The sequence below is a fragment of the Taeniopygia guttata genome, chromosome 5 (assembly GCF_048771995.1).
Source record: "Taeniopygia guttata chromosome 5, bTaeGut7.mat, whole genome shotgun sequence".
Classification (NCBI taxonomy): domain Eukaryota; kingdom Metazoa; phylum Chordata; class Aves; order Passeriformes; family Estrildidae; genus Taeniopygia; species Taeniopygia guttata.
Window position 1 is genome coordinate 53,925,734 of NC_133030.1, and position 24,882 is coordinate 53,950,615.

At 39.1% G+C, this 24,882-nt stretch overlaps 1 protein-coding gene and 1 long non-coding RNA gene across 8 annotated transcripts in view; one reads left to right on the forward strand and one right to left on the reverse strand.

The window, feature by feature from the left end:
• LOC140684341 (uncharacterized) overlaps positions 1 to 16,023 on the reverse strand; it is a 39,394-nt gene extending 23,371 nt beyond the window's left edge. For 2 of the 3 annotated variants that reach the window (XR_012056538.1, XR_012056537.1), the window contains exon 1: positions 15,577 to 16,023. This is a non-coding gene — a long non-coding RNA (uncharacterized lncRNA). Of the gene's footprint in view, positions 1 to 9,527; positions 11,080 to 15,576 lie in introns of those variants that run through there. The other variant, XR_012056536.1, reaches the window with a different exon arrangement.
• PPP2R5C (protein phosphatase 2 regulatory subunit B'gamma) overlaps positions 1 to 24,882 on the forward strand; it is a 204,795-nt gene that overhangs the window by 113,403 nt on the left and 66,510 nt on the right. The window contains exons 1-2 of one of the 5 annotated variants that reach the window (XM_030274998.4): positions 16,074 to 16,239; positions 17,773 to 17,838. In XM_030274998.4, coding sequence (XP_030130858.1) covers positions 16,213 to 16,239; positions 17,773 to 17,838 — 93 coding nt within the window. In that variant the 5' untranslated portion in view covers positions 16,074 to 16,212. Of the gene's footprint in view, positions 1 to 16,073; positions 16,240 to 16,492; positions 16,511 to 16,673; positions 16,816 to 17,772; positions 17,839 to 24,882 lie in introns of those variants that run through there. The other 4 variants (XM_072930436.1, XM_072930434.1, XM_072930433.1 and 1 more) reach the window with 4 other exon arrangements.

Below are 24,882 nucleotides of genomic sequence, written 5' to 3' on the forward strand. Positions count from 1 at the left end.
AAATTACTGTAAAGTTCAAGTTGCTTGCTTTCTAAAGCCAGGGGGAAAATACTATATTTCAATAATTTTTTTTTTTTTTTTTACCCTGAAAAGCCCTAAAGACTTATTTTTAAATAAAAATGAGAGAGTAAAATCACATGGCATAATTTTTTATTAGTTTATTCTTAGTAAATTTAATATGTAATCTTTAATATGTTATGTGTTTTCAAGTAAATGAGATTAGTGCACCTTGGGCTGAGTGTGCTACCTGAGAATCTCGTGGAAGGACACAGCCTTGGTGCAGGGGTCTCACATAAAGCAGATAATTTTTTTGTAGTGGTACTTGATACGTGTGAGAGTTACAGGTATCAGAGTTGAAAACTGACTGACAGTGTTCTGAGGGCTAGGAGCCAGATCAGGCCAAGCTCTGGAATACTCACTTACGGCAGTAGCAGGAATCAGAAACTCACTCCTCATACATTACTTACACCTTCACTTCAGCAAAGAGATAAATCAGCTGCAGATTTCAATTAAAATATGCAGATCACATTTAGGAGAAAAACCTGTGCAAGTTTCAGGAATATGCTGTATTAAATAAAAAGCCATAATGAACTGCTGTCAGCAGGAATAAGAAAGGAAAGGAGGAGATACTGTCTCAGTCATACCCCACAGTTCTACCTGATGCACTACAAGTTTCTCCATAATTCAAAATAAGAATTCCAATTTCTCTGAGAAAAAAAAAATCAAAATCTAACTTCAATCTGGTGATGAGATGGAGAGATATTCTTCCATGAAGAGGGCCAGGATACATTTTACACACTTTTTTTCAACAGTGGGAATCCACAGCAGAACACAGTCAACTCATTTGGACCTATGATGACCTTATGACATTATTTCACACTGAACACTGCACCCTTCAGAACCACAGAGCATTTCTTCTTAATGTTTATTGTGTCCACAACTTACATTACTAACATGACAATACCTAAATTAAGGTGTCTATTTACTGAGTTATTTTGCATTGCTTTCATTTTAAAAGTCCATAGGATTAGCAATCGTTAATATTTGGAGAAGGAAAACAAGAGTAAATGTGGCTCAGAAAATGCAGCCTATGAGAAAAATAAAGAATCTGAGAGTGCAGAACTTTAATTCTCTTTACACATGAAAAAGGCTGTTATAAGAATATGATCATTTATTGCTCAATGTATTCACTAGAAGGAAGCACAGGAAATATTAGTTAAATAGTACATTAAAAATAATTAAAATATACATAATGATAATTCTGCCAAGCTGTAAGCTCACTCAGAAGGCTGTAAAACCTTCTCTACCAAAGTTTTTCAGTAAATGTAAGGGAGCTTGTCATATATTACTCAGGAGAAAAAACTAACAAGAGTAATAAGTTATCATGGATCATCTCCTCAGGCATATTCCATCTTTCCTACATATTTGTAATTCTTGTATGATCCTAAACTGCTGCAAGACAAAAATCTCTAATCATTTGCAATCTTACTAAAATCAGTACAAACTGGGAAAATGGTATCGTGTCTGACAGGTCCGCTCATGTTATTGGCAATAGTAATATGACATTTTTAGGAAAAGGGATATGAGTTAGGTATACACAAAAGCTATTAATAATTAAGAAAAAATCCATCCCCATTGCTGATGGGGTTCTTTCAGTTGTAAACACAAACTTAACACACTTTCTCTATGTGTACAAAACCGACCACGTAAATAATTCCCTCCTCTTTTCTTAGCTATCAGTTCATCAGTAATATTGAGCAACATCCAATCTTGGAAACTTTACTAACAATTTCTGAAAGTTTTTTCACAGCACTGAAACCAGTCACTGGAAAAAGGAAATAGTAGCTACTAAAAACAAAAGAACCCAAATGCTTCAGTTTTGTCGCACCACAACTGAAGCATTCTTCTTTCAAGTAGAGTTATTTAAATTCACTTAGGAATATGATTTTTTTTAGGTCATCTTAATTTAAAGTGAAGCAAATTTGAGTAATTTTGAACCCAGCAAACTCCAAAAACATTTAACATCTGTTTCATTATGCATTATATTTCTACAGCTATAATCACATTGCTGTGGTTGTTTTCATAAATATATTTTACTCCCATTTTAGCAAACTTTTGTATTAACATCTTAATAATCAAGCTTTACACTTTACAGTTTGAGAAGATATTTAAGCAATAAAATTCTGTGTGTAATCTCTGCATTATAAAAACATCCACCAAATCTATCAGATTTTCTATACTATGAACTGCTTAATTCAGATAAGAGTTTGGGGTATTTTGGCTATGACTGCTGAAATTGGTTTTAAGTTGCAGTTTCCATTTTCTTAAAAATTAATTTCATTTGCCTTGAAACAATTGCAACAGCTATTTAATTGCATACCGTGTCAGAATATGTGCCCTGGGTTGCTCAATTAAATCATTGTTATTACTATTATATAATGTTATTATATCTGCACTAACAAGGTATTTGGCTTTAGGTATAAGTGTTCAGGTTTGCTTTTAAATGTACATGATTAAGCAACTGTGAGTAGACAACTGCTGGCAAATAATCTTTACAGAAATGGCCAAATGATTTCATAAAAAAGAAGTCCAAATACATTGTAAACTGAGATACTAAACTCTGATCTAGGAAGTATTTTAATCAGCATTAAGTGGGTTTTTTTGGCAAGGAGGCTGGACCATGACCACTCACACATTACCCAGGGACATCAGTATAATTATTCTTTAAATTTAATCAGCCAGTCACAGAGTTATTAAGAAATTATTTTCTCTCATATTTCCCCTTTTAATCTCTTGGCTCTTGTGATAGGGCTATGAAACATTCTCCAGTTGCCGGTAACTGTGGAGGACCTGGATTTTTAATGTCAGAGTCGCAGCTGGATTTTGTAATTCAGACACTTTTTGCATAACCTAAATAATAAAAACAAGAATGTTTCATATCCCACCTTAATATTAATCTCATCTTTAATATAAGGGTTGTATCTGAAGCTGAGTTTGACTTCAAGAATTTATTCATACCACTGAGTCAACCAAGGCTCTGAAAAATGAGCTAGTTATAGTGGTCAAAGTGGTACAGTAGATGTGGCAATACTGATACCAGCAAAAATGAGACACAATTTGTCCCACTTGAAGAATAACAATAAATATGACTGCAACAAAATCTCCATCTAAACCAGTTTAAGGCACATCTGCGCTGTTTATCTACATAACCTCTTTACAGTTTCTTACAAAAGGATGAATACCAGGAAGAGACAAGGCCTTGATGCTGGTCCTTGTCCTGAAGGTTAAAACTAAAATGAGCCATCAGACTAGCAAGGAGAGCAGTCTGCAGAGAATCCTTAGAGATGCTGTAATTCATGCTGCCAGTTACCTACCAGGCACTGGTTGCCATAGCTATAGCTCCTCTGTCCCTGTGTACTGCAGTAACACAATCTCAAAGCCACAAAGGCATAAAACCTACAGAAATCTGTAGCAGAGGTAAACAGCCAAGCCTTTGGTGGTTTTGGCTAGTCATAATATCTGATATTAAAATTAATTTTAAAAAACAATAGGCTAAAAAGAGTTTTTATTCTGCAAATAATTTGGATCAAAGATGAAACCTGCATGCCATTTTCTTCCAAGTGTATACAAACCACCCTTTGTAAGGGAGAAAAATATCAATACATAGAAAAAAAATAACACTTCCAGAGACACTAAAAACTTAACAGCTAATACAATCTTGTTTTGGCTGCAGGCTTTCAGCTGTCAACTTTTCAGATCATATTGTTCATCAATTGAAAAACTAAACAACTCCTCCAAATTATGAGATTGTAAATTATGGGTTTGAATAGCTTAAGTTCTAATGCAATAATTGTATTGTGCTTGGTGAAATTAAAAATATTAATTAAAAATGTTAAAACACTGTTCAAAACAAACAAAATTCCCTATATATCTGACTATTTTTCTAGCACTGAGTTCAAAAGAGTTGCACCACTCTATGTCAGCATTCATCTTAAGTCTAAAGTGTTGCACTACTTGTTTCATAGCATTAGGTGATTTATATTATCAAGTACTAGATTACTTGTTATAGTTATGATAAAGTATTACACAAGTTACTTTTCTTTGTTCACATGCCCACTTTTGGAAAACTATTTTGAAACAGTGATAAAACTTATTAATGTAGTAGAGATTCTTATGAAAACACTAAGCAAACCCACACTCATGGATCAATTCTAATTTCAAGTAATATGCTTTAAATCCTTTTATCCGTAAAACAGAAAATACAAAAAAATCTTGCCATGCTACTAAGGAGATGCTGGATCTCAGATGCTAAATAATGCTGATATAGCTCATGCTGGAAGAACTAATAGCAACATAAAAGCTAGAGCACAATTCACAAATACATTATTAATGATGTTTTCTTCTCCAATCAGCAGATGGCCACTGAACAGCTCGAGTGACTGGTAATAGGATACACAGCTTTTCATCTCCAAGTATCTGCACCAGGTCTGTCTCAAGTGGGTTGTAACTGAAAGGTACTATTTGACAGCGAAAATGTAATAGCCAGTCTCAGTCTAGAGACTCTGTTTTTCCTGTGCAATCTGGTTAACAAAGCTGCCACGTTATTTTCAAACTCAGGGTTGAGTAGGCCAGGAGACTTGATTGTCTTATTAGGTCTAAAGGGTCAGACCATCAAAATAATTTTGAAACCCAGGTGTAAGTGGGACAATGGACACAGTGGTCAGTTTCTGTTAGTGTCCATCAGGTATTTTTTACAATTACTACCTTAACTTTTAAGCACACAAACAAACAAATAAAAAGACAACAAGAACAAAAAATAACCTGAGATGAATGGGGAAAAATTAGTGTAATGAGACAGACTATTTCTTTCACAAAGTTTTGCATGAAGGATGTGACATGTTCTCCTTCTGCACTCAAGGCACAAAATTTTTCATATAGATACAAACATGCAGTATGGATGAAAAAAAAACATCTGTAGTGTCAAAAAAAGAATTAGTAAATTGATAAAACCAAGTGATTGTAACTTCCTTCTGCAGGAAACCCGGCATTTGCTGCTCTCAACAAACTCATTATGTTCAGCAGTCTCCATGAGCTTTGAATTTATTAGAGGTTTTTTTATGTTTACTGAACATAACCACACTTAGGTTTTCAGGGAATCCAACTGAAATTCCAGGGATTTCAATACAGATTCAAAGGCTGCCTTCATTACCTCAAATCTGATAGATAAATTAGTCATAATGTAGAAGCCCTCTTCTTGTGAAAAGAAAATTACCATCAGAGTATATTTGGAGTAAGTCTAAAAATAGACATCTCAAACATAATTAATCAGTCAATTTCAAACATAAGGTTAGTATCATATGACCAGTTTTTTTATGACAATATTTTTGAAAATGTATCAGGAATGAAAAGGAATTCTACATGTAAAAGTGCTGCAGACAACTAGTAGTAGGTGATAAGAGTTGTTGAGTCAGAATTCTTGAAAATACAACTTTGTTACCTCCTTGACATCCACGGACATTATCTTTGTGGTTTCTTTCATGTCAGTACAGAACATGATGCAGATGCTAAAGACTGCTCTCTGACAGGATTGAATCCCTTAGGATAAAGATGGCTGAACACATAATTTAAATGTGTACCTCTGTATACCTATAAAAACCGATTACAATCATACCTCAATAGAACCATTGAAATTCAGTTTGTATTTAAAGCTACTTGTTATCACTGTTATTAGAATCACAGTCCAGATTGCCTTCTTCCTTATTCTAGGCATTGTAAAGACAAATTGCCATAAAGATAGAAAAGAGAGATAAAAGATGTGAAAAAGAAAAAGAAACACAGAGATTAACTTGCCAAAATCACACTGCAAATTAATGGCCAAATTAGGAATAGAATTCAGATCATTCAAACCCCACTCTGTTGCTGAGCTCACAGAGTATTCCCTCAGGCTTTTTCTAAGACATTTTTATTAGCCATCAGTGTTTACTGGTGCTAATTAATGTTAGACCATAAAAAGACCTTTTAAACATGAAGCAGCGGAATTTACCATCTTTCAAAATTCTACTTCCTCTGTAACATTTACAGAATAATCAAGCAGTTGACTAGGAGGCTCCTGAACCTCCTTCAGGAGGTTCATACTATACCAAGTGTATTTAAGGTTCACTCAAGCCTACAAGAGCCTTTCAGGCCAGCTGATGCCTTACCCTCTTCTGCAGCCAAGAGCATGCACAGGAATGCAAGGGGCAGCATCAGGTGATGAACTTTATCCTTCAAGCTAAGCAATGCTGACCTAGACCCAGCTGAGAAGCCTGGAAAAGCACCACGAGAGCTTGAACACTCATGGCAGTGATTAGTGAGCCTTTGCATCCCTTACCTTATGTATACCTAATAAATTTTACTATTTAGTTGCTCAGCTTTTGATCACTTTCCCCTCATTCCGGTTTCTAGGCCATAAGTTATGCATATAGGTAATTTAGCATTTAATTGAATAATACTATATATGGAGCATACTGTTTGGGAAGGACATAGCAAAACCAGGTCTTTCTGTGAAAAGGACATTTCCCTACTAGTGTTTCAATTACAGTTCTATTCTGCTTCAGCCTTGAATTAAAACTCTTGTTTGGGCCATAATAAGTAAATAAATATAAAAATCTTTTAAGATTAGGCATTAGTTAATCTAATTTCTGATATTCTAGATAAATACTAAAACACCTTGACGTATTTAGCAGAACGAAAATTCAAATCCAAGTTGGTGCAGTCAGAAAAAAAATCTAATTAACTTGGGGTGATGAGTAGGATTTTTATATAAATGTGTGAAAAGAAACCTTTATTTATAGATCTTATGTACCTTATCTCATTTCTGTACACATTTTATTTACCTTATTACCATTATCCTCTTTACATATATGAGAGAAGCTTTAAACATAAAGTGCCCTGGGAATTATGAACCGGCACTTACCAATCTGCTTCTTTTCTCTGCAACAACAGGGATTTTTCATTTCAATTTATGTTAAAAAGCAGATAACTTTAGTTCAAATGCCTGCTAGTTCTTCTTTTGGAAAAAAAAAAAAAAAACAAGAGTACATAAGGAAATCTGGGAATTTAGTCTATAAATTAGAGAACACAAGACAAGCAAAGGGCTGCCCATAAAACTACCATAGTAGCCCCAGTGAAAGGAAGAGAAGAGCACCTTTCACAATTGGTCCTGGAATCATGTTACCTCTGTATGGAATTTTCTCTGAACAGCCAACATATGAACCAAGAGTCTTCAGATAAAATAGAAAATAAATACATGAGAGTAGCAATAAAAGCAAAAGCAGGGAACATACAGCGTGCTGGAGACCAGAGCTGGTTTGGGAAATTAAACTCTAGGAGAAGAGCTGTGATTGATCAGCTGTGCTAACATTAATGCATGCCATTTTCACAGCAAAAAACTGTGGACAACAAAAGAGGAGCATGAAGTTTAACAAAAACCATGAACCTCTGTGAAGGAAATGCATGAAGTATAAAGATTATGTGTCACAGCTCTGTGGAATGCATGCAGGAGAAAAATCTGTGTCGAAGGCCCTGTTTTATGACTTCTTAGTAATTGTCTACCCGATACTTCTAATCAACTTCCTGATGTTCAAAAGACATTCTAACATACCTAAGAACTGATGATAAAATGTAAATACAACTCATATCTATGCAAAAATTCTGAAATAAATACTGAACATAAGATGCAAATGAATTTAATGTTGGGGCAAAGTCTGTACAGGCATACCAGATAGTCAGTACACAACCTGATATAAATACAGATGGAAGAGAAATCTGCAGTTAAGTTGGTCTAACACTTTCTATTGTAAGATTGTGGTTTGAAATGCTTATAAGCTTTGCCAATGTTTAATTGCTCTGTCTAAATTCCTTCAGAATAGCTGATTTTTTTAAAACCTTCAATAAAAATTGAGCTGACACCTTCTAAAATGTGACTAAGCAAAAACATTCTGGTTTGATGAAGGTGATTTATTCTTAATAACTCTTATATTGAAAAACTGAATTTAGAATTATGAATTCCTCAGTACAAACAAACTGGACTGGAACTCCTGGATTGGGCCCAGTGTCTCTCTTATGAGGAAAGGGCTGACATAGCTGGGCCTGTTTAGCCTAGGGAAAAGACAACTGAGAGGGGACCCCATCAATGTCTACAAGTATCTGAAAGGAAGGTGGCAAGAGGATGGAGCCAGGCTCTTCTTTGTGATACCAAGCGATAGAACAAGAGGCAACAAGTGGAAAGTGATGACCAGCAAGTTCTACCTGAACATGAAGAAGAAATTCTTTACTGTGCACTGACCATTCATTGGAACAGATTGCCTAGAGAAGCTGTGGAGTTTCTCTCACCGGAGATACCCAAGAACCAGCTGGATGCAGCTCTGTGCAATTGTGCTCTAAGATGACCCTGCTGGAGCAGGGAGGTTGACAAGATGATCCACTGTGGTCCTTTCCAGTCCAATCCATTCTATGATTCTTTGGCTCAGGACTTTACCCAGCCAGCAGAATCCACAGCTGAATTAGAAGCCAAGGCTTCCATCAAAACACATAAGGAGATTTTGAGTGCACCTGCACTATCAGTTTGAATTATTGCCTGTTTTGTTCCAAGGTCCTCTTCATTAGCATTCACTTTGTACACATGTTTGATTATTCCTGGAATACTCTCTGAATCAAAATAACAAGGTTTGCTCTTAGAAAAATTCTAGAAGGCATTCAGTGACTAGGTAGCTCTAGGAAATGGTATGAGAACAAAATCTCTTGGTCCAATCCTCCAACATCATCCTTGCAAGCCTTTGCCTGGCATGACCTGACAACATCTCTCTGATAACCTGGCATAGTAGGAGATTGGTGTGCCACAAGTATTTCTCCTTCTATCTTGGGCAAACAAAAAGGTTTTGCTATTAAGGAACCTTTCAGAATTGTTCAGATGTCTCATATACAAAGATAGACTTTAAAGTATCCAGAGGGAATCGGTCTGGCAGAGGCCTCTAGACTGTCACAGCTTTTGAAGGCAGGGAGCCCTGACTGCAGGAGTTACCCTGACTACCAAAACAGACCTGGTGAGGCTGCTTCATGCTGAGGGACTTCGGTGTAGACCCAGGCAATGATACTTAAACCCAAATGTTATCCTTCCTAAGAGCTGGCCCGATGGCAGGATGTGAGCACAGCAAAGGAGGGATGTCTGTGCCACGCATGCAGAGGCTGCGGAGGCCTGCAGAGCTCTCCAAGATCCCTGCAGAGGCTGCTCGGTGCAGCGGCTGCTCGGTGCAGGGGCTGCTCGGTGCAGCGGCTGCTCGGTGCAGGGGCTGCTCGGTGCAGGGGCTGCTCGGTGCAGGGGCTGCTCGGTGCAGGGGCTGCTCGGTGCAGCGGCAGGCAGCCTGCCCTAGGGGGAGCGAGCCAGGAGCACTGCTGGTGGAAGATACTCCTCGCATCCTGACAAGGAAGCGCAAATTGCTCCTGAAAATCAGAAATCCAGAGTATGCATCGTCTCAGAAGATGAATACCTCTGATCACACGCCGACAGCCTCCTGAGTCCACAGACTCATGGCGCTTGCAGGGTTAAGTGCTGAGCACGCCTTCTGAGTGTGTCTTTCAACTCTTCCCACACTGAGATAAAAATACACAGCTATATTAGCTATGACAAATCCTGAAAACAGCAGAAAAAGGTATGAAGGGTAGAAGGAGAAAATCTTGTATGGCATCAACAGGAGGTACAATTAATTGGATGTCTTCATTCATTCTATAAATAGCAACTTAAATATGATAAAAATGAAAATGTAGGCGTTTTAGCTGTAGTCACCTTTATGATACTAGTCTCACTCATCTGATACAAAATTAATCTTTCCTTTGATATCCTGTGGGAAGAAGGAATGCTATTACATGTATGGGAACTTTGTATTTAATGCAGCAAAAGCCTGGAATGAACAGAAACTGCTAAAAATTGCACCAAAACACACCACAAAAATACTAAATTTAGACATGAAAAAGAAATGAACTATCAAAAATAAATATGTCCCTTCTACCTCCTAAATGCTAGGCAGAGACAATAAATTTTAAGCAGATTATTATATAATGTTTTCAAGTAACTTAGCTCATTATAAAGACAAAAAAAAAAAAACCAACCAAAAAAAACCCACAGAAATAGTGGAGATGTGAAAGCAGACATCCTAATTTATAAATGTCACAGAGCTGCACCTCTTTGAGGTTTTTTCCTGAAAAGATTCAAGTCCATGACAGACAGCAAAGTCTTGCTTTTAAGATCTTTTAATTTGCTTCACTGAGGCAGAAGAACATCAAGTGATTTGTACAAAGTATTTTAATGTTACTATTTTTGTAAGCCCCTGTCTCTGGAATTTGGGTATCAGCACACAAATTCAGGCACTTTTCATAGGAATTGGCATTCTGGATAAGACAAATGGTCCATCTGGCTTAATAGCCAGTCTTTTACTTTGATCATCATCTGAATTCCCCCATGTAGGTCATTTTAATACTTAATAACCACTGTGGCAACTGCAGCCACAAGCAGATAAAAATGTTTTAACTATCATTAGATATTATTATATATTTTTGTGATATATTATTTGTCCAGAGTATTTCTGAATCTCTGTATAGATGCTTGTCATGGTTTAATCCCAGTAGTCAGCTCAGCATCACATAGCTGCTTGCTCACTTATCCTCAGTGGAATACGGGTGAGAATCAAAATGTTAAAAATGGGAAATTTCATAGGTTGAGAAAAAGACAATTTAACAGTAATTAAAAGAAAATACACAAAGGAGAAAAGAAGAAAACATGAAAAAAAAACCCAAAACAATTGCTCAACACCAGCCAACAGATGCCCAGCCAGTCCCCAGGTAATGTCAGCCCCAGCCAACCTCCACACACCTCCATCCAGTTTTAGTGCTGAGCAAGACGTATGGAATATCCTTTGGGTCAGCTGAGGTCACTGTCCCAGTTGTGTCCCCTCCCATTCTCTTGTGTACTCACAGCCTCATTGGTGGGGCAGAGTGAAAAGGAGAAAAGGTCTTGAGGTTGTGTAATCACTGCTCAGCAATAACAAAACCATCCTTACATTCTTATCACTGTTTTCATCACAAATTCAAAGCTCATCTAGCCCCATAGAAGCTACAATGAAAAAATGTATGTCTATCCCAGTTAAAACCAGTAAAATGCCTTAGCAACACTCTGCATGAGTTGTCCATTCTCATTATTTATGTTTTTCAAGTTAATTTTAAAATTAAGTTGGCCCAAACAGAAATCCAGAACCCATGTGTTAGTTAATATGGAAAATGGCTGACAACAACACCTAATACCAGGCCTGTTTCCAGCTGTATGTGACAACATTTCTAGGTGGTCCAGGAGCTCTATTTAAATTCTGGCCTGGGCACCCAAACCAGGCCGACTTTGTCACAGCTGAATCCAGTCACGTCTCCTTCCAACATGATTTATTAACTGAACTTCCTTGGCTGACCTCAGGCTTACATTGCAGGTGCCCATTCTCTCTGGCCCAGGTCTCCTGGGTGAACCGTAACCCTATGCTACAAGCAATCTTCTGTCCAGCTTTGGCTCCTTTGCTCTGAGCTGTGTTAAAGGAAGTCTTGACTCCATTCTGGTCTTTGGCTCTTTCTCCTGTCACTTTTGAGTGGATTTTTTGGGTGGATGCCTGAATTCTTGCCTTGCCTTGTCTCAGACTGGTACTATCAGTATCCTGACCCCACTGGGCCAGTGTCCTGGTAAGAGAGGGCATACCCCTGCCTTTGCTGTAGCCATGCTCTGCTCCCAGCTCTGTCTCTCTCATGGAGCATCTCCTGCTGCTCCACAGTACAAGACAAAGCAAGCTAACTTCTGGTTCTGCCAATAAGCCTCTGGGAGCTTACTGAAAACTGTTAACATGAGTTTCACTATGTACTTGAAGAAAAGAGAGTCATAATTTTTTTTTAAAAGGGAAGAATCTCCTAGCAAACATTTTCTATAAAGCTATAATTGCCTAAATAACTAATAATATTCATTATATTCAAATGAAGCATTATCAATATTTTTTTCAAACTTAGAGGTAAGGAAGAGAGTGAAAAGGATTTATAACAGACAAAACTCAGAGAAATCTGTATTTCAATGTAATAATTCCACAGTCATTAAAAATTCTTAAGGCTAAGATCCAGATAGAATAATCTATCACACATGAACATTTTTTTCATTTTTTACTAGTCCAAATTTTCCAAACATAAGAGTAATATTACAGCTAGAAGGCTGTATCAAATATGATACTATTACACATGATGAATTATGGTTCTGAACGTGTATCTCTGAGTCTGTGTTAAGTGATGCCAATAATTGCCATTTATAATTATGTGGTCACATATAAGGCTAAAATATAATGCTGCTTACATGCATGAAGTTCTAAATTTGACCTGCTACTAATTACCTCAAAACAGTCTGACTTTTATACAGCTGTGAATAAATTGTTTTGCAGCCTTTACAATACTGGAGATTGTGACAGCAGGGCATCCAACACTAATGGATTTTAAAATAATTGAGAATTAAAGCCTTATAATTTAGATTGAGAGCAGCACAATAATTATTTAATGTGATTCAGGGTAAGCAGAATGAATCCATGCTTGTAGAAAAAGTTCCTGAAAGATGTTTAAGCTTTTTTTGTGAAGTTGAGTATACTGGTTTTGCAGCTTTTGGTGTTAGATTGCATAGAAGCAGAATCTATTGCAGGTGCTGATTAAATAGTTTGTTCTCTCAGTTAGCTGCTTCAGACATAATCTACCGGTTCCACTATTCTTGCCAGGAAAGTTACCTTAAATAGTATTTTAGCTCGTGCAAGCATGAGAAAAAATGTTTCTATTTCAACCCATCTATTCCAGCCCCTTTACTGCCATTGGTCCTTCAGGTTTCAATTCTCTATATCTGACACTGTGTGTGCCAGACAACAAAAGTCTGCATCAGTCAATGAAGAAATGTTTTGAGAAACAGCCTGACAATGTTTGACAATTATGTATTATGATGACAGTTCACTGGCTGCTAAAACCTGTCCTCAAATGCTGTTGCATAGTTTCAGCTGAGCCAAATTAAGAGTTTCTTAGCAAAAGGTCTCATGGTCTCCTGTCACCACTGCTCAGTTAGTTTTCTGCCATTCTAACAAGCTGAACTGGCATACCACCCAATTAAACCAGACACAGTGCATGGGAAGCAATAAAGCCATACAACTGGGGATGGAAGATGTTATCCCTGTCACAGTGACAGTGGTCTGTTCAATAACTCAGGCCAGAGCATGACTGCTCAACCACTGAAAAAGGATTAAAAAACAAGCAACAAAAACAAATGAAAAGCAATCAAGCAGATAAGAATATCCAATACAGCTGAAAAGGACTAATTGTGTAAATATTCCCTTTTCATTGGTACACAGGACACTTGGCCCAGATTCAAGCTATTAAGTATTATCCAGGTGTTTTACAGAATACTTAACATTATTTGGTGACTTAACTTTTGCAAATTTAGAGGATTTGATCCATACAGTAAAAAATGCAAATTGAAAACTATGCTACATTCATTAGTTTTTGACATTTTAATTAGAGCAATAACCTAATCGGTGTGCATGAATTCTGGTTTTTGAAAACACCTAGTTTGCATAAAATGTTCAGAAGTTAATGCAAATATTAATACAGTCATATTCACACTGAAATTACATCACCTTATTTACATAGTTATTCCTACTCTGTAGCAGAATAATTAGGCCCACAGTGCCATACCGTTGTAGTAAAAGTAAGATTTCATCACATAAGTCACTTATCTTAGGTCTTATAAGTCTCAGGTTTTATGAAGGCACTAGAGCATACAGACAACTATTTTTCTTGTAAACCTCCTCTACCCACTCATTATTTCATATAATAGAGCAGGCCTTGAAAAACACAATTGCTTTCTGTTACTGGTGAATTAAATTCTGCAGCAAAGCAAGGTGAGGGGGAGTCAAGTTTTCACAAGAGTTTCTATATCTGTGGTCACAAAGAAAACCTCATAAATGTTAACTGAGTCAGTGCCAACTTTTGAACCTGTATTCAGGTCAACATATTGATTCAAGGTTTCCCAAATAACTGCAAAATAAGGACAGAATTTTTGCTGCTCCTATTCAGAAGTACTTGGGTAAGAATGATACTGAAAGAGTTTTTCCATTATTTAGAAAAAACTATGAGCACTAGCAGCACAAAAGAGGCCAAGAGCCAATGAGAAACTCATTAAGCTGCTTAAACTGATCTAAATCTAGGCTGTTGAGGTCACATCCCGCCCCCGCCACATATTTCCACCCCCTTCCTTCAGCCAATGTTAGTGTTTACAGAAACAGGTGGTGGTATGCCAGTTCAAGGCAAAAAAAATAAAATAAAATCAAACAACAAACTCCAAACCAAAACTAAACCAACACATTATTTTGGGAGGACAGTTTTCAACACGATCAATTCTATGAACAGGTTTAAACTTCACAGCACCAGCATCAGTGCAGGGGAGGGAGATAGGAGCACAACAGCTGGGAATTAAGAGTAGTTTAAGCTTCTACAAAACTGTAACCCAACAAAGAAGTGGAAGCTCTTGAGTTTATCCCTAGCTATACAAACCCTTTCACACACTGATCAAACTCCAGACTACAGATAGAGGTAGATTTCTTTCCGTTGCTGTCTATTAGGATTTCAAAAATCCATGCTATTCTGTTGGTCAGAAATGTCATTTATTAGTACCAGCTCATTCATGACTGGCTCTTAGCAGAGGCACAATAGTGATAACTGCACCTCATTTCTAAACTCTCAAACTAGAGAAGATGAGAGAAAGGATAAGAGGCAAACATAATTTGTTTCCTAGAACTTAAGAAACAGGAAAGGAAGAGGACTGAAGTAAGAGGAAGCAGCTCTCCACAGCCAGTAAATTCCTTTGCAGTGCCTGGAAAACGCAGTTTCTCTTTTTCACCACAGCAAAAGCAGTGTTCCAATATAATGGATACAAGCTGATACAAGTATCTAACATTAGATACTATCCCAAGAGACACAAGTGTTTGTTAGAAGTCCATATCCCAAAAATGAGTGCATACCTCCTTGCTCGTGCTGGATATGATACTCCCAGGCTGGGTAAGGAATGAGATCAATTTCACCTTTATGCTGTATTTATTAAGTTGTAATTTTTTCTATTCTTTAGCAGTACAACACAAGTAGAATTTAACAAGTACATGCAATCTAAATTTAAAATAATTTATGTCTTGATGCTATTATGACTGCTAATGTCTTCTGCACTTTTTCCTCAGCCAACAGTAATTTGTGGCTTAATCTGACCATGGGAGAAATACAGTTTGTACATTTTCCAGATGGAGTATTTGCACATTTCTTCTTTTGTCTTAAGATTGTCCTAAATTTTGCATTCTGGTTTTGGGAGATTAAAAAGTGATTTGTTTGGGCAAAAATTATCTCTGGTACAGGTGGGCATGATGAAAACATGCACAAATGGACTCAAGCTTTTAAAAGCAATCAAGATATCGTTTCAAAACCAGGCTGCAACTTCCCAAAGCTCACCTTCCCCATCTACATAGTGCAAGTCCTCAAAACCGAAGTCCTCAAAATGATGATGGACACACTGGATTTGCACGAGAGAGCCAGACAGCGAACTTCAGGGCCAGCGAACTTCAGGCATGCCCTATATTGTTTTATCTGTTTTGTTGGGTTTTTTTTCCCCTAACGTTTCCGCTCCGCAGTGAGGGACGCCGGCGGCGGAGCCCGCGCCCCTGGCCCAAGAGCGGCTGAGGCGGCGCTGCAGGGACCCCGCGCTTCCCACGGGCTGAGAAAGAGCCTGCCGGAGCCTCGGGGCCCTGAGGACACCTCAGCCCGTCCCGCTGCCCCGCTCAGCCTGCGGGAACACCCCGAGGCGCGGCCGGAGCCCGGGCGGAGCTGGGGAGCCGCGGGAGAACCCCGATCCCGCCGGGAGAGCGCCGGAGCCCGGGGGCGGGGGCGCCGCCATCCCCGCCCGCTCCGTGACGCGCCGCGAGCTGCGGCCCACGTGACGCGCGCAGCCAATGGGCGGGCAGGGCCCGCTCCCCGCGGGCGGGGGAGGAAGGGGGAGCGCCGAGGCCGCCGCGGAGCGGGGGAGCGGCAGCGCGGGGCGGGCGCGGCGCGGAGCGAAGCGGGGCCGGCGGGGGCTGCGCCTCCGCGGCCATGCCGAATAAAAACAAGAAGGAGAAAGTGAGTCGGGAGGATCGGGGGAGGCCGAGCCCCGCGGGGAGGCTGTGGGGTGCAGGCCCCGCGGGGAGGAGGGGCCTGGGGTGGGGGGCGGCAGCGGCGAGCGGCGCCCGTTCCCGGCGCTGGGAGAGCAGCGCGAGGGGCAGCCCCGGTGAGGGGCAGCCTCGGAGAGGGGCAGCTCCCTCCTCCCCGCCCTGTGCCCGCCTCCGCCGGCTGCCGGGGAGGGGGCAGCTCCCGGCGGGGCCTAGTCCGGGGGTGCCGAGGCGGGGTCCTGGTACCGTCTCGCCGGCGGCCGTCGGAGGGAGGGAGTCGGTGGAGGGCGGCCGTGGGTTTGGCGTGCGGGGGAGCGCTGGAGGGAGGGGATGGGAAACGTGTCCTCAGCCGGGGCTGGCTGAGGCGGAGCGGGGAGGGGGGGGTCTCGCTCGGGGCTGGTCCGGGGGCGTTGGGGAGGGGGAAGGGATTATTTCCACGGCAAGACGGGGGGGTCCGTGCCTACGGCTTCTTGCCCGGGCCCCGTCCTGGGAAGTTTGGCTGGCGCGTAGCTCCGGCTGCAGTGGGAGTTGCGCTTGGGGAATCTCCGTAAGTATTCGAGGAGCGCTGCTCGCCCCTCGGAGTCTTTCTGCTCCTTCTCCTGACAATAGAATGAACGTAGCTTTGGCCCCGCTTTGCCTCAGGCTCCAGGGAGTGATTTGTCTGGCGGCTACGAAAGGGGCTTGCACAAGTAATGATCGCAGAAAACTTGTAAATCCGGCAGGAAGTTAGCTGGATTGCACTTTTATTTTGTGTGATGGGCAATTAGCCGCGAGTGGAAGTCAGAAACAGTGAAGTGTGATGTCCTCAGCCAGCTGCTGTCCCCTCTCGACCGCTTCTGTTTAGTTTTTAATTTGTCATTTTAAAATTACATGTAGGGAGGTTGAGTGTTGTGGTTTGTGGGGGTTGTTTGCTTTAAATTTTCCCAATATCCTCGGCACTTTCGATGTTAAAAACATTGAAATTTTTCTTCACTTTTCTGAGAGTTACAAAACTGAAAAATGGGTGAAGGATTCAAGGTAAGTGCAATGCTGTGAGGCAGAAAATTGACTTGTGGGCCTACTTCTAACACTGGACTTTCTAGCCCCTAGAACAGAGAAAATAATAAAGTGTAAAACGAGTACTATACTGATGCTAGTTTCAAAGCTAAACTAAATACAAATATTTCTGAACCAAAAAACCAAAGACAGCAAGGTAATAGAACTAAGTAATTTCTTAGACATAGTTCAAATCTTTGTCTCTGCCTGCCTATGTGAAAGCTTACCTTTATAAGTGAATTTTGAGGCATAAATAAAACTCCAAAGTCTTTCTACAGATGAAAAATGTTTAAAGTGGCTTTGTAGAGACTTATAGTTCAATATTATCATCATCCAGTTAAATTGTATAATTTTTATTCTGCCAATTTTATTACTTTTAGCGAGTGTTTAAAAAAACCTGATTCCTTGACTAGAAAATCTATCTAGACCTTCTTAAAAAAAAACTGAAACTGCAAACTTTCTTTTTAAGGAACCTGCAAAATCAGTCAAGAGTGGAAAAAGTGGCAAAGATGGGCAAGATAACCAAGAACATGAGGTAAATATTGCTAAAAATCATAGTATTTTTCATAGTTGTTTGTAGTAACTTTTAAAAAGTGTTTTAAGTTTTTTTACATTACAGTTTTGACATGATGATAGTTTTGAGGGAAAATGTGGAACTATTGCCCTGGTATTTGGCAAGATATAAGACAATGCTTTTAAGGAAGTCGGTTTTAGTTAGAGTAAATAAATATTTGCTTGCTACAGTCTTAAATACTCATCTATTACCTTTTTTGGTTATGAGATGTACATCTGTCTTATTTTCTGCTTTTATTGTGAGTTTTTGGGCATCTCTTCTTGTTGCTCAATGACGTTTTTAGGATTCCTCTGTAATTCCCAGAGGTCCCTTCTCTCAAACTGTCAACGCTGGCATTCCAATTGAGTGTCAGTAGCCTGGTTTATTGTCAGGAGACCTTAGGCTTAATCAAAGGGTGCCAGCTGTTGTGTTGTGTAGTTCCTTTTTATAGGTATATGATGAAGTGTGCAATTTTTGACTAATTGTTCTGCATTTCTCTCTGTTTTGCCCACTAGCAAGGCACAAGCAATTTGAAAAGGGATGATTAAATCAGTATGTACTCCCTTGCACACATTCATCCAGAAACTCAGAATTAGAAGTTTTGTTTGATTTGGAAATGCACCATTTACATTAATTTCCTTTAAAATGTTCATAGTAGGTTATGAAAAGTTATGTATTTCATCCTCTAAACATGTCTTGATGCTGAAAGATAATGTTTGAGAACAAAACCCTCATCCAGCTTTACTGTTTTTCCTGCCCTGAAATGACTGTTAGGGATAGGTGGTTTAGACTATTTATTGTATGCAGTTCAATGAGTTCTCATTTGTCTGTTGTGCAGAGTGATTCATGCTACTGTCACAAATTAAGAAGATCATTAAAACTTGTAAATTATGTGTAAAAGTATTTTGGTAAATTCCTGTAAAAGTGATTGAGTTTTGGTGGAGGGAGGCTAGCTACTAGAAAGGATCTTAGCTGCTCAGGGGAGCTTGTAGAATGAAGTGGGAAATTTATCAGTGTAGATGTTTATAGTGGTGTAAATAGATGTACTTCATTGTGATGTGTTCTGTCTTTGCAGTATATTGCTATGGTATTAAAAAGTGTCACTTGGCCATAATTTTAATTCCTATGTAGTTATAAGGCTCATTATTATCATAATCTTTGGAGTACATTTGTTGACTACTTATTTTCTCAAGCTTCTGAATGACAAGTTGCTGATACCAAGACTAATTTTTTTATTCCCTCTTGGTACTTCAGGATCAAGTGTAAAGCTCCCTGAGATAATAGGTAAAGAGCTTTGTATGCTAGCCAAAAACGTATATGTGGGTTTCTTTGCCATTTCTTTCTGTCTTTGCAGATCTAGATTTTAAACTTGAAATGTGAGAGAGATGAATCTCAATTGAAGAATGTTTTGCTGTTCGTACACTGTTTCTTTTGTCCGTCCAGGTAGAATTCCTAATGAAAAGTACAGTTTACTTGTCTAGGATACTTGGTCATATGTGAGCAGGGGCAGAATGGGAAAGGAACTGGGAATGTGACTGACACATATAGTATGGTTCCCATTCCCAGTGGGCATTATTTAGTCTCCATACAATTTTGAACACCTCAGTGCTTGACTCATTATCTTAATTAATGGAGTAATTGCACACAAATGGTAATGTAGACTTGGCATTCTAACGTGGCTGGCTGTAATCCTGCTGTATGTTAGCTGGTGCTTATATGGGCAGAAAGGAGGCTATTTACTAACATAGTGAAGATTGGTAAATACAAAAATATTCAGGAGCATGATGTTAATACATTTCTAGGTTTCCTTTCTCTTCAAAAAAGGTTGTTGTCATTCTACATGTGTCATTCTACATGTGTTTTAATATGGCTTTTAAAAAATTCTCTTCTAGACTATGAGTAGGTTTGGAAATATGGTGGTTCACTTCAGCTTTTTGTTTCTCAAAATGCATTTAATGCATATGCATTTAATGCAAATGAACTTAATGCAAATGGCAGATTGTAAAGACTAGAAACCGCCTGCTGTTCAAAGAACAGGGACAACATAAGCAGCAGCATCCCACAAATACTTTATTTATAGATACTTTTATAGCACTTAACTAAATACATGATGCCTTGAAATTCTATAGATAAAAAAGTAAAGTAGATGTTAGTGTTTACAAAAATGAGCATGTGTTTTTCCTGTCTTGCAGTCAGAGAAATGAGGTTTCAGTTGATGGAAACTGTACAGCAAGTTTGAAAAGGGATTGAAATGATTCCTGGTGTACCAGATCCAGAATGCCCATGCTAAAAGAGGGTGAAAATTACTTAAGCTGATGGTTCTTGCATTAGCTGTGTGTGGTTACTCAATGTAATACTAAAAAAGCCTTGCTACATATGGAGTTACAAGGACCTCCATTCTGAATTGCTATGCTTGAGGAGAGAGAATCAGAGTAGATGTATATGTATGATCTTCCATCCTGGTATCCTGGTATACTTTTCTTTAAGCCAGTATGCAGTTTAGAGGTTTGTTTAACTGGAAGTTGTGTAAAATTGGTATTAAAATATTAATTATGTAATTGACTTTTTTTTTTTTAATACACATTTTGTATTTAGGCTCCCCCCCACCCCCCAAAATCCTGCTTAATGTCTCCTGCATAGGAGGACTCTTGTTACTTTGATTGTCACTCTGGTTTCCATCTACTGTTCTCCTTTTTGTGACAGAGGTACCAGAAATGCACAATCTCTATGAGGTGAGGGCACCTTGTCCTTCTGTACCCAATGCCATTACTCCAGTTTCCAGTTGCATATTGCTCTTTTATTGAACACTTAAGAAAAAAGCTAATATGATTAATCTCCTAAGCTTATTTTCTAACCTGTTAGTAAACCTTAATAAATTAGACTAAACAGTTTCTAGAACAGTTAAATCTATTCCTGTAAGTATAACCGCTTATTTCATCAGTTAGTTCAGCATACTAGTGTCTTCAGGATGTGAACAAAGACTTAATCTGTTGTGTGTTTTTCCTTCTCTCTATGTGAGTAGTGTCTCTGCTCTGGTGAATTCTTGAGGCCTTTGTTTAACAGTGCCCAAAAACTACACTTGCACCAAAAACAAATACTAAAAATTAAACCCCATGGGTGTGGTGATTGGCCATTCCATTGGTACCTTGTGGACATATACCCCGTGATCTAACTGGCTTTTGAAGAAATTATTTGTCTGCTGGATAAGCTTTGTTCTAGAGTTTTGTTTTGTCACAGGGGTGTGGAGGTGTCCTTTTGAATTGAGGCAATAGTAATTTATGAAGTCTGACTTTTTTAGAAAAGGTGACTCGGAAATAGTTAATGGCTGTCCAAAAACATGACCTTTTTCTATCTCTAGAAAAACCTAACACCTAAAATAATTCAAGTGCAGTAGTTTAGCAGTGGTTTTCAAATACTACCACAGGGGAAGGAAGTTAAAATTTTAACCCTAGATACTCTTTATTTCTGACTTTTTTTTTTTGTCTGTGTGAGAGTAGGTGCTAAAACTTGCTCTTTTCACCAGTCACTGGAACAGTCCAGGACAATTAATTCACTGTAGTTCACCAGGGGGATGGAAGGGTCAGAAGTAACTGTGAGTCTTTCATACATGACAATAGTCTGGTATAAAACTAGGTGACAAGGAGGGATAGCTTCTTCTGTTTCTAGCTGGACTGGCTTAAACTGGCATGAAACATTTGAATTTAATTTGTATTAATTTTCAATCCAGGTGCTGAGTAGTCTGTAGAAGGCAAAGACTACTTTTTTTCAGAAGCTTTTCTTCCCTGCTTTTTGAGGCCTTTTTAATTTGAAAGTTATTTTCTTAAGCTATTTAGCCTAATGGTAATACTTTTCAGTAAATGGATTTGCAAAAATATTGTAGAAATCTGTTTGCTGGGCCATCTTCAAAACACTTCAGCACAAGTAAAGAGGTGGCTATATAGTTTTCCATGATCACCTTTCCTATATTAGCCAGCACGTGGTAGGGAAAGACTGTCAGTATTCTCTCTACTTTTAATGATTCCTGATTATATGAGCACATAGGACTGTCACTTAAAAGTAGGAAATTACAAAAGGAATGAACAGTAGAAGCAGTGTTGATGGTTTTTGCATGGCTTTTTTTAGTTGAGATCGTATGTGGAAGTATCCTAACATTTAAAGAAAAACAAGGAATTGACAAAAGCAATAAATCCAGCACTATTTTGTGATAACAGGTTTCTGTAATCAGCAGCAGAAGTTATTTAGAAAGTTGAGTGGATATTCTCTATATATGCTGCTTATTTTTCCCATGTTTGCTGTTTGTGATTTCATTGTGGTGCTGTTTACTATGAGAAACAAACATACCTGATCTTGAAGTTGGGGACTGTTACATAGTGTCCAGTTTGAGACTAGGATTTTTTACTTCAGAATTTAAGTTATACTTGAAAGTCTTTTCACAAGTAAGTACTAATTTGGCAGTTCATTTAGGCACCACAGCAGCGGTTGAGGTTTGGGGATTGAGGAAGGGAGGAAGTTCTGGGATTGTTTTCTCTTCCTTGTTAATGTGTATTAGGACTGCTCCTAAATAATTTCTGGAAATACTTTCTTGTCACAGGTAGGTATCCATCCATCCATCATTTAGGTCTTTTCCATTATTGTTGTTCAGCTGTAGAATCACAGAATGGGTTGGGTTGCAAGGGACCTTAAAGACCATCTAGTCCCAATCCCTCTGCCATGGGCAGGGACACCTTCCACTAGACCAGTTTGCTCACAGCTCCATCCAGCCTAGCCTTGGACACTTCCAGGTGTGGAGCATCCACAACTTCTTAGGGGAAACTGTTCTTCCTGATATTTAATCCCAGATTAAAGCCATTCCCCCTTCTGCTGTCCCTACATGCCCCTGTAAAAAGTTTCTGCATCTTTCTTATAGGTGTCCTTCAGGTACTGGTAAGCTGCAATTTAGTCACCCCAAAGCCTTTCTTCTCCAGGTTGAAGAAACCCAATCCTCTCAGTCTTTCATAGCAGAGGTGCTCCATCCCTATGTCTTTGTGGCCTTCCTCTGGATGTGCTCCAACAGCTCCATGTCCTTCCTGTGCTGAGGATCATACACCTGGATGCAGTGTTCCATGTGGGGTCTCACCTGAGCAGAGCAGAGGGGCAGAATCCCCTCCCTCCCCTGCTGCCCCCGGTGCTATGGATGCAGCCCCACACACAGGTGGTTTCTGGGCTGCCAGGGCCCATGGCTGGGTCATGTCCAGCCTCTCATCCACCAGCACCCCAAAGCCTTCTCAGCAGGGCTGCTCTGCATCTGTTCATCCCCAGCCTGGGTTGATACCAGAGCTGCCTGGACCCTGGTGCAGCACCAGCACTTGGTCTTGTTAAACTGCATGAGATTCATATGGGCTCATTTCTCAAGCTTGTCCAGGACTCTCTGCATGGCATTCCATCCTTCAGCTGTGTCAACCCTCACACCATTTGGGCACTTTCTGTAACTCAGTAGCACTGCATTTTGGATATGTGGCATTCATCATCTTTGAGGTATAAGATTGTTCTTTATTTGTTCTTCACAGAAGCTGGTGTCCTTAACAAAGAGAGACATTTAGCACTGGCAGGTGTCTTCATAACAGCCCTAGCTGGGCCCTGGCTTTTCTCTTCAGTGTGTGCTCAGTGGTGTGCCCCAGCTGGACAGGCAGCAAGCATAGCCAGTGCTTTCATGAGCCAGTCCCATGCAGTAGTAGATAAAGATGATCTTAAAACTGGTGGTCTTCTATTTGGAAAAAGAGATATATTATGAAATAAAAATTTCAAACAACTTGTCCTCTCAGTTTAGAATCGTGGAAGGACTATAAATAGACAGTGTTAGACCCATTATGTAGCTTTCTAGGGTTATTAGTTTGGGATTTTACTCATAACATTAGCAAAACAGGATTTTAAACCAAAACTGTATGAAATTGGGATGGATTTTCTCTTGAATCAGTTATACCTGATAGAAAATAAAATCTGTGGGCTTTGGAGTGGGTTTGTTTGGTTTTAAATTGGTGTGCCAACTTCTTTAAAAAATAAATTTGAAAGCTAATTTTTGATCATGTCTTCAAGTTCTGATTTTCTTTCCTAGAGAGATTATTTTAATCAGTTGATATAACCATTAAAAAATACTTTAGGGTGTACACCCTTAGTACTAAATGAGAAGCTACTTGCTGAGTAAAGAGATGCCATGTGTTATTCTTAGAGCATCTACAAAACTTTTTGTTTGTCTTTAACATCTGTAATTTTCCTATTTCAAATTTTTATTGACATCTTGGCTTTTTGATTTTGGGAACTGGAATTTCCCTCTGCCTTCCAAGCAAAGGCACCTTAATACTGAATAGTGGAGTTACCTTAATGGTGTTTGTTATGTAACTTTAACATTCTGCTTTTAAAATTAATGGTGTTGTTAAAGTGTACCAAACGCTGCTGTGTACAAGTATTTTATTACCTAAAATGGGATGTTTCTGAAAACAGGATCTTGTGCCCTTCTACTTCTTACACAAGGCTGGCAACTTCTTGTGTAACATATGAGGTGTGAGAACTCTGTGTGGTTTAGTACTTGCTATCCTCTGCTTCCTAATGGTGTTTTTAAGCTCTCTGAATCCTGCCTGAATTGAAGCAGCGCATCAATGAAGGTAAAGGCTGTTCTAATCAAAAGGAGCCAAATGACTTTCAAAAATGGATAGCAGCATTTTTTAACTAAAAACATCCTTTTCATCCCTTGTTTCAAATTGCTTCTCTTAAATTATTTAGTAAGAGTTAAGGCCTACCACTCAGAGTACTCAGATGTACATTAATTCATGTAATACAGAATTATTAATGTAGTTATCTTTTATAATACAAACAGTGAGAAAAAACAGGTAGCTGCTGAGTCTACCAATATGTTCACGGACTACAAAACGTACCTTGTGTGCATTTTTTCCCCCCTCAATTTAATTTGAAACTAGAATAAATTTGTAATTCTAGAAGTGGGATGGTAGGCCTTGGGGTTTTTTGTTTGTGTGTCCTTACGTGCAACAGGCT